Source organism: Macrobrachium nipponense, chromosome 33 (genome assembly GCF_015104395.2).
Source record: "Macrobrachium nipponense isolate FS-2020 chromosome 33, ASM1510439v2, whole genome shotgun sequence".
Classification (NCBI taxonomy): domain Eukaryota; kingdom Metazoa; phylum Arthropoda; class Malacostraca; order Decapoda; family Palaemonidae; genus Macrobrachium; species Macrobrachium nipponense.
Window position 1 is genome coordinate 70,806,361 of NC_087219.1, and position 10,000 is coordinate 70,816,360.

Here is a 10,000-nt window from a genome sequence, read left to right on the forward strand (position 1 = left end):
AATCAGCCATAGATTCATCTTCTAGCTTTTTGTAATATCTAAATAGACACACACACACACACACTGATGAAGACATTCACTCAAATACAAATAAGTTCTTGTGCTGCAAAATACTATCAATATTCATATTAAATTTGGGAAATGCGAAATATTAAATATAAGGTGATAAGTCGTCTAAAATTATCTATAAATAATAGAAGTGTGGGAACGATATTGTAGGTTTTTAAAAGATATTTATGTATTTATATGTAATGCGTATATGTATACATTTATATGTATATATATACATGTGTGTGTACGTGTGTTCCGTCAGTGAATAATGTGAACATTTGCTTTCATGCAACATTACTATAAAGCTTCTTTGGCCATGAGTTACCACATAGTAAAATGTGCAACAGGAGAATAATTTAGAATGTATAATGCAATTGCTTGTTCCCACGCCAGTGAAAAGTAGAAGAGTGTGGGGATGGTGATAATAATAATAATCTTTCAGTTTTCTTCTGAAGACTGAAAAAGAAACCCACAAAATTTATTATAATACTAATAATAATAATAATAATAATAATAATATAATAATAATATTATTATTATTATTATTATTATTATTATTATTATTATTATTATTATTATTATTATTATTATTATTATTGAAAAAAAACATAAAATTACTGTGTATAACATTTTTACTTATAAGTATTTTATAAGTAAACACGTTATGCACAGTAATTTTGTGGGTTTTTTTTCGCTCTTCAGAAGAAAACTGAAAGAAGTTTTTGTTTGGTTCATTATTATTATTATTATTATTATTATTATTATTATTATTATTATTATATTATTATTATTATTATTATTATTATTATTATTATTATTATTATTTAAACCCCACACATAAATCATACGACTAAAAAATAAAATCAAAATAAAACACTAGAATCTTATACGTGACTCACTTTCATCACAATGAATTTGTAACCAGCGCAAGAGGAACATAAAAGCTGGGCCATAAAATGCGCGTATGCGCGCGGGAAGCACGCACGAGCACGTAATGTTACAGACAGAACTGCTATATATATCCGGTGTTTGACTTGATAACCCTTGCGTTTATAAACACTATATCTCCGGCACTGTATTCTTGGGTTATATTTCGTGTTCTCTACTTTTGTTGAGTCTTACCTCTCTCTCTCTCTCTCTCTTGCGCTCTCCCTCCTCACTCTCATCATCAGTCTCTCTCTCTCTGCTCTTCTCCTTTCGTTCTCTTTTATATTAAATAAATATAAAATATAGAAATATACAACATACATACATATATATAGTTATATATATATATATATATATATTTATATTATCCTATAACTATATATTATACGTTATATATTACGTATATATGTATTATATTATATATATTATATATAAGATATATAAATAATGATATATAGATATATATAATATATATATAGTTTAAGCTTAGGGTCATTACCAAATCTAAATCTCTCTCGTCTTCTCATCTCCATCTCTCTTCTCGGGACATCTCGTCTCTCTCTCTCTCTACCTCTCTTCTCTCTCTCTCTCTACCTAAATATTAATCAACAAGTATATCTTTCGTTATCTTTAGCGATTTCTTATAAAAACAATCTCTCTCTCTCTCTCTCTCTCTCTCTCACACACACACACACACAAACAACAATAATCTAATAGTATATTTCTTGTTGTCTTTAGTGATGTCTTATAAAAACAACAATCTCTCTCTCTCTCTCTCTCTCTCCTCTCTCTCTCTCTCCTCTCTCTCCCTCTCTCCATACGCAACATCTCTCTCCTAATCTTAGCAATATCTTTAAAAAAAAACAATCTTCTCCCATTATCTCCCTGTCACTCAACACGCATCTCTCTCTCTCTCTCTCTCTCTCTCTCTCTCTCTCTCTCTCTCTCTCTCTCTCTCTCCGTGTGCCCTAACGATCCATCCATCCATCCCCCCACGGGACCAATTTCCGTTATCAATTTCGTACACGCGTGAAATAACATCTCTGGTAAGACCTCGGGAATGGCCAGCCTTGGAGAGAGAGAGGGAAGATTCACCGAAGACTTTGCTTACTGATAAAACGGAGGAGCTGTCTGGAATTGAGGCTTGGTTTGAAGGAATGGGAATTGGAAGGGATGAGAAAGGAGGATAGAAAGAGTGGGAGGTGAGTAGGAGGTGTAGGAAATAGGGAGAAAGTAGGGAAGAACAGATGTAGAGCATAATGACTCCACGAAGACTTTTGCTTACTGATGAAACGGAGGAGCTGTCTGGAGTTGAGGCTTGGTTTGAAGGAATAGGAGTTGGAAGGGATAAGAAAGGAGGATAGTAAGAGTGGGAGGTGAGTAAGAGGTGTGGGAAATAGGGAGAAAGTAGGGGAGAACAGACGGAAAAGGTAATGATTCCACGAAGACAAATAGGGAAGAACTCGCAAAAGATAAAGATTCCATGAAGACTTTTCCTTACTGATGAAACGGAGGAGCTGTCTGTAAAAAAGAGTCCTGGTTTGAAGGAATAGGAGAATAAGAAGAAAAGAAAGACAAGTGGTAGGTGTAGGGAATAATGAGGAATAAGGGAAGAATTAATGAATGTGAGAGATGAACGGAGGGGGAGAAAGAGGAATAGAGAAAAACCAAGAGCTGTCTGGAATGGGAGTTCTCGTTTGAGAAACAATATCCGAAGTCAGCAAAGAGGATAATCAGACCAACTAACACCTCTCTTAACCCCCCTCCCCGCCCCCCCGCAACAAAAAAAGTGGCCCTTAAGCCAAACATTGAGAAATTGAGGACAATCTTAAGGAAATTATTATTATTATTATTATTATTATTATTATTATTATTATTATTATTATTATTATTATTATTATTATTATTATTATTATTATTATTATTATTATTCAGAAGATGAACCCTATTCATATAGAACAAGCCCACAAGAGGGACCATTGACTTTAAATTCAATAAGCTTCCAAAGAATATATTAAAGGTTCATCAGAAAAAAGTAAGATGGTGTATGGGGAAATACAGAAAAAAAGAGATACCACTTATTAAAAAAGAATAATAAATAAATAACTAAATAGATAAATAGACACGAATGTATCAAAATGCAAGGAGAATGATATCTTCGCTTCTTGAACTTTTCAAGTAACAGTTTTCCTTAAGAAATTTATTCCAGGATTCCAGATGACTCCAGTCCCCTTCCTCCAAAAAGGTAAAAGACAGACGAGGCATTACCAGGAGACTACTTGAGAGAGTTACGAGGGAGAGAGAGAGTTTTCTCCCAGTGAGGAAGAGAGAGGAAGGGAGGGAGGGAGAAAGAGATGAGAGGGGAGAGAAAGTAGGAGAAAGTAGAGGAAAGACAGAGAGTTAGTAGTGGAGGAGAGGAGCGGGGTTTGGGGGGGGGGGGGGGGTGAGGGATATAAGAATGAGAATGGAAGGAAGAGAAAGGGAAATGGGAGAAAAATATTGGAAAAAGGAGGATGTTTAGCGGGGGAAGAGAGAGAGAGAGAGAGAGAGAGAGAGAGAGAGAGAGAGAACGGACGGGCATACAGCCAGAGACAGAGGGAGGCAGACAAATAGCACAAGAGAGACAAAGAGAGAGGAAGAGAAAGACAGACAGACAGAGAGAGAGAGAGAGAGAGAGAGAGAGAGAGAGAGAGAGAGAGGAAGGAAGGGCATCAGCCAGAGCCAGGGGGAGGAGACAAATAAGCACAAGAGAGACAAAGAGAGAGGAAGAGAAAGACAGACAGACAGAGAGAGAGAGAAGAGAGAGAGAGAGAGAGAGCACAATCCAATTAGGTCCAGTCAGCAATTCCTCAACAAAAGGAAACAGATTCATTCGCTTGAGGCCTTTTGATTCTGTTAAACAAAGAGAAAAAAATATACACTGAAAGATTCGTTCAATCAATCTCATTTAGTTTTTGGGCCCAAAGAGCTTTAGTCTCTTGAGTAATTTAAACAAAGGGGTGATTCAGTTGGTCCTTGTCAAAGGACGAAGGCTCCGGCCTGCCTTCAGTAATTGCGCTGAGCTCGACTGAGCGGAGAGGTAATGCTTTGCTAAAGGAATGCATTTTTGTGTTTCTAATTTATTTCCGGTCTTGTATACGTGGATGCATACGCAATCATACATACCTTTTTATATTTCAGATTTATATCAGGTGTCGTATACATACATACATACATACCTTTTTATTTCAACTTTATTTTAGATGTCATATACATACATACATACCTGGGAGTTTACTCAATTACGTTTTTTTAGTTGTGAGGATACATACATACATACATACATACATACATACATACATGGAAATCTGTATAATTAAAATATATTTCAGTTGCTTACTTGAGTACATTCATACATACCTGGAAACATACTTATTCATAATATATTTCTGCTGTATACATACATACTTGGGAACATATTTACAATATATATTTCAAATTTATGTATGCATACATAGTACATTCCTGGGTATTTGTTTGTAATATATTTCAGTCGTATGCATACATACATATATACATACCTGGAAAATTACTTATTTCCAATATAGATCAATCATTTGTATACATACATATATACATACACACATACCAGCCCCTTTGAATATTCGAAGCCAGTAAACACGTAAACACACCTAAAATATTAATGTTTGCTCGTCTGTCACTTGAAAATGAACCAGAATCATGTCAACACATCTATTTCAAAACCATTTTTTCAACCTCACCAAGAGAAAGGTGACCATAAGTCATATTTTCCCTTCCGTGACAATAGGAAGTTTTGCTCTAATGCTTTTGGCCAACGCAGTCATTTCAAAGAAGACCCATTTAGCCCTAAAAGCGTTTTAACTGGCCACACTCCATTTGCGTCTTGTTTGCCTTCTACTGAAAGTGTGATGGAATGTGAGGTCTTGAATATTTATGCAATTATTTACGACTTCGTAAACGCATCTTGGTCGTAGCTCGGTCCTTCCCAAGAAGGGTCATTTAAGACCGTAACTGTCTGTAAAAATAAGACAAAAGAAACATTGCAGTTATAAATATGTATTTGCTTTTTATTTTACGACTTTGTAAACATTTCTCCTCCTTGCATTTTAAAACGTATTAATCTGTTAATTAATTTATTAAACTTTTTTATTTTCTTTTTTGATAAGTGCTATCTCCTTTAGACCGAAATTGTCTGTGAAAATCAGACAAAATAAAAACGGCAGTTATAAATATGTATTTACTTTTTATTTTACGACTTTGTAAACATTTCTCCTCCTTTTTTAAAACGTATTTATCTATTTACTAATTTATTAATCTATTTTTTTCTTTTTTGATAAGTTGTATCTCCTGCTTTGGAATTTCCCTAGATCTCGTCTTACTACTTTCTAATAAACACCATAATATTCCTTGGGAGCTTGAATTTCAAATCAGTGGCCTCTTTGGTGGGCTTGTTCCTTAAGAAAAAATTTCATTTTCATCATCTGAATAATAATAATAATAATAATAATAATAATAATAATAATAAAATAATAATAATAATAATAATAATAATAATAATAATAATAATAATATCTCTGTCTTCCCAAGAAGGAGAATGCAGACCCAACCTCTCTATAAAAATGAAACTCAAGAAGACTGAAGTTATCAGTGATAAACAAGAAGATATTTCCTTATACGTTTTACACAGAGGTGTTAATTCATTGGCTGTAAAAGCATTGTTAATAATATAAAGACTACTGTCATCCCATTCTGCAGTAGTATTAATCCATTTCCAGTCAATCTCGGCTTCCAGCCGTCCAAAGCCTGTTAATTGTTTTAGTAACCATTAATTTGGAATTTTAATCCCTAATTTTATTATATTTATTATACCTGTTGATCAGGGAAAAACCAATGTGTGTATATATCATATATATATATATATATTATTATTATAGATAATATTTAAAATATATATATTATATATATGATATAAATAATATATATCTATATATATTATAATATATATATATATATATATAATATATAGTATATAATATATATATAATATATATATATATATATATATATAATATATATATATATATATATATATATATATATATATATAAATATATATATTATATTATATATATATATTATATATATATATATATATATATATATAGAAAGAGAGAAAGAGAGATGAGAGAGAGAGGGGGGGCGGAGGGGGGGGAGTTGGTAGGATTTCGGCTTTGTCTAGGAAACATTTTACTGCTTAACATTCACACACTTGCTCTGCCTTCAGTAATCTCTCATCTTATTTCACATCTTTTATGCTCTGCTGAAATTCATGTTGCATTAATCTTGTAAAAAGAACTTTGAGTGTTAACATCTGCTCTGCTTTTTTAGTCCATCTGCCCAAAGGTTTTTAATCCACATACAGCAGACGACGCCGAAGTTGTGGCTCAGTTTCTAAGTTTAGTCAGAGATCTATCCAGATTTGTGACGGCAAACTTTTTAAAACGATAAACATGTAACGTTAATTTATCATTCTCGAACCAAAAACACTGTTATTCGTATTGTCAACACTCCACCCGTTTCCAAATCCTCTTAAGTCTCCCCTGGTGCTGACGTAATCCGATTGGAGAGGTGCTTTGCATGAATGAATGTATGTACGGTTGGGTTTATAATAATAATAATGGTTACATTGACAACAACAAAAAATATTCTGACCCTTGTTACCTCTGTACCACCTCTGCCTAATTCTCTTAATCAGCTTAGGATTATTGGTCTGACTCTCTTAGGGGTGTATAATCCGTTTTGAATATTGACCGTTTCGTTCTCTCTGGACAGTGTTGGTATACACACACACACACACACACACACACACACACACACACACACACACACACACATATATATATATATATATATATATATATATATATATATATAATCTATATATATATATATATATATATATATATGCTTATAAGTCACTAAATAGCGCGTGACAATATATTCAGCCAAGGCCACAGGAAAAATAAAAGAAGGCGCTCGGTACGCCTTCCTTTATTTTTCCTGTGGCCTTGGCTGAATATATATATATATATATATATATATATATATATATATATATATATATATATATATATATATATTTCATTGTGTAAATAGACCATTTTTATATTCTCCTTTAAGTAATCTGACAGCAGGCCTACAGCCCTATCCCAATATATACCTCATTACCTCATTATGTGATCAGCTGTCGACCTTTACTGTTCAAATGGACTTCTAAGAGACCATATTGTAAACAAACCTTTTCCTCTTCTTCTTCAGATTCTTTAACAGGAATCCAACGCTCGCACCCTAATGTTTGTCTTATTATGTAATCAACTATCGATCCTAACTGCTCTATTTGACGTCCTAGAGGCGATAATGTAAACAAACCTTTTCCCTTCTCCTTCTTCTTCTTCAGGTTCTCTGACAGGAATACAACGCTCGTACCCTAATATTTATCCCACTATGTGATTAGCTGTTAAGTTGACCTCTGAAGACCAAAAATATATACAAACCTTAACCTTTTCCTCTTCTTGTTTTTCTGCAGGTCCTCTGACGGTAGTCCAAGCCGTGGAGTCTGGTCGAGTGCTTCTGCCCTGTGACGTGTCTGCCCCAGAGCCGACCGATGACACGATACTTGTGCTTTTCTATCAAGGACCAATTGGCACACCTATTTACAGGTGAGAAGAGTTGCTAAAGTAGATTCACATCAACGGTGCATTTGACGTCTAGACCAGTCCCTTACGACGCTCCTGATTGGCTGTTGATAAGCCAGTCACAGGGCTGGAAACTCTCAGTCTCTTTCGAGAGTTCACATAGGCAGGATGCATGTTCCACCTCTCCTGAAAGACGTAGCCCTCAGGAGAGATGGAACATACATCCTACCTATGTGAACTCGAGAGAGAGACTGAGAGTTTCCAGCCCTGCCATTGGCTTATCAACTGCCAATCAGGAGCGTCGTAAGGGACTGGCCTAGACTTCAAATGGACGGTTGATGTGAATCTACTATAGTTATGTTTACTCATGTCCAGGTTCATTATAACTTATATCCAGGAAGTAAAGATTGTAGTTGTATCCTATATTTGCATGCATCAATGATGCAGCTATGGTATCGGATAATCTTTGTTACACGATATGTTAATCCCCCGGGAAAGTCATCGGTTCCTGCTAGTCACGCAGACCCTAATTTTGATGACGTTTACATAAAAAAAAATCCCAAATAGGTTCCTGGGAATGTTGACAAGGAACCATGCAAACACGCTTGGCACTTAAATTCACAATAGGAGGTATTAGTACCAATAGAGAAAGTAATATTTTTGATTAGTTCGACTCTTTCTGATCAATACTATTTCATTTGTTACGGTTATAGGTTAATACTGTTACTCAATAATTGCTTGCAGCGAGTCGTTCTGTACTGCATTATCGCTTAAAACACGTTATTATAGCAATAGATATAGTTCTTGTCCTATTCGCATAAATTGCAACGTTGTCAATACGTGTCCATTATTTCATAATTCGCTCAAGAGAGGTGACCTTGGGTAAGTTTTTTTTAGTATCAGAGATATTGGAAGGTAAAATGACCTTTAGGAAGAGGAGATATAAGGAAAACCCGTTATAATGACCCTTAAGAAAGTGAAATATAAAGAAAATCGTTGAAAAGCTCTTTTTGACATCATATGTAATGCCATAACTACCAGTAAATCATTTCAATGAGTTCGTAATGGGTTACACATTGATGCACTTGGTTTTATCCGCCCTTCAATTTAGGAAACCTACATCAATCCTAGTATAAACTTGAAAGAACAAAGTATTATCGGAAAAGGGAAGATACTGTAGATCATTTGATAATGAATGCTGTCACGGCCTTAATTTCAAATGAAAGCATCTTCTTGGAAAAGCCTTTATCAATCCTGATACTTGAAGGAACAAAATCTGTAGAATGAAGAAAAAGTAGTGCATTTGATAATGAATGCTATCACGGCCCTAATTTCAAACGACAGCCATCTTCTTGATAAATTTATACCCTCAAAGTACAAGCTGCAAATATGGACAGGTACGTTGAACGCGTTTGAAGACTTAACAGGTTCGCAAAACTTCACACGAATTTTTTTTTTTCAGGCATAACTGAAATAATAAGGGAGCCATCTAAATCAATTTTTTTTAGCCACACTCCTTCCGTGCGAAGAATGATTAAGCTTTGGGCCATAAATGTCATTTTTCATCCTCAAATTCTTTCTACGTTTTCGGTGGCCCCCCAAAAAGCAACTCTTTTTATTCTTTTCGTGCAATACGATCGTGCATTAGCGCTAGACTTCTAATTTAATCTTTCTGTTTTCTTTATACGATTTTTTCCCCGTTATTGAGTGTCTTGTTCTTAACAGTCTCAAAAGAAAGGTTCTTCTTTTGTTATTTATTATGATGTTCATTTAATCTTTCCTGGGTATTTTGGTTCTATAAAGAGTAGTGCTGAGTTTGGTTTAGTGCTTGCAATATTTTCATGAATGAGTAGAAATGAATGAAACGTGAATGAAGAATGTATTTAGTTACTCCTGAATGGCTGATCAATAGAGACTTTCCTATGAACTCATCTATATATATTTGTATAAGATATATATATATATATATATATATATATATATATATATATATATATATATACATACATACATACATACATGTACACATGTATTAAATACATGATTCATTATAATATTTAATAACCCAAGAATAATTCACATCAAATAACCCATGTAAATTACCACCAAAATTAGCGAAGTGTATAATTCTCTGTATTGATTAATACGCTAAGAATAACATTGAAATAATCGACGTTGCTTTTTATGAAAAAAAAAAAATCCGTATCCTGATAATTCTGCCTTGGATAATTCGCACCAAATAATTCCCATAACTGTTCTCCGAAATTATATATTATATAATTCTTTATGCTGATAAATTGCCCACG

General features: G+C 33.9%; 1 protein-coding gene across 1 annotated transcript in view; it reads left to right on the forward strand.

Annotated features, from left to right (window-relative positions):
• The window catches only part of LOC135203236 (nephrin-like), a 113,012-nt gene that overhangs the window by 69,454 nt on the left and 33,558 nt on the right, over positions 1 to 10,000 (forward strand). Inside the window, 1 exon segment of the mRNA XM_064233012.1 lies at positions 7,586 to 7,718. Coding sequence (XP_064089082.1) covers positions 7,586 to 7,718 — 133 coding nt within the window.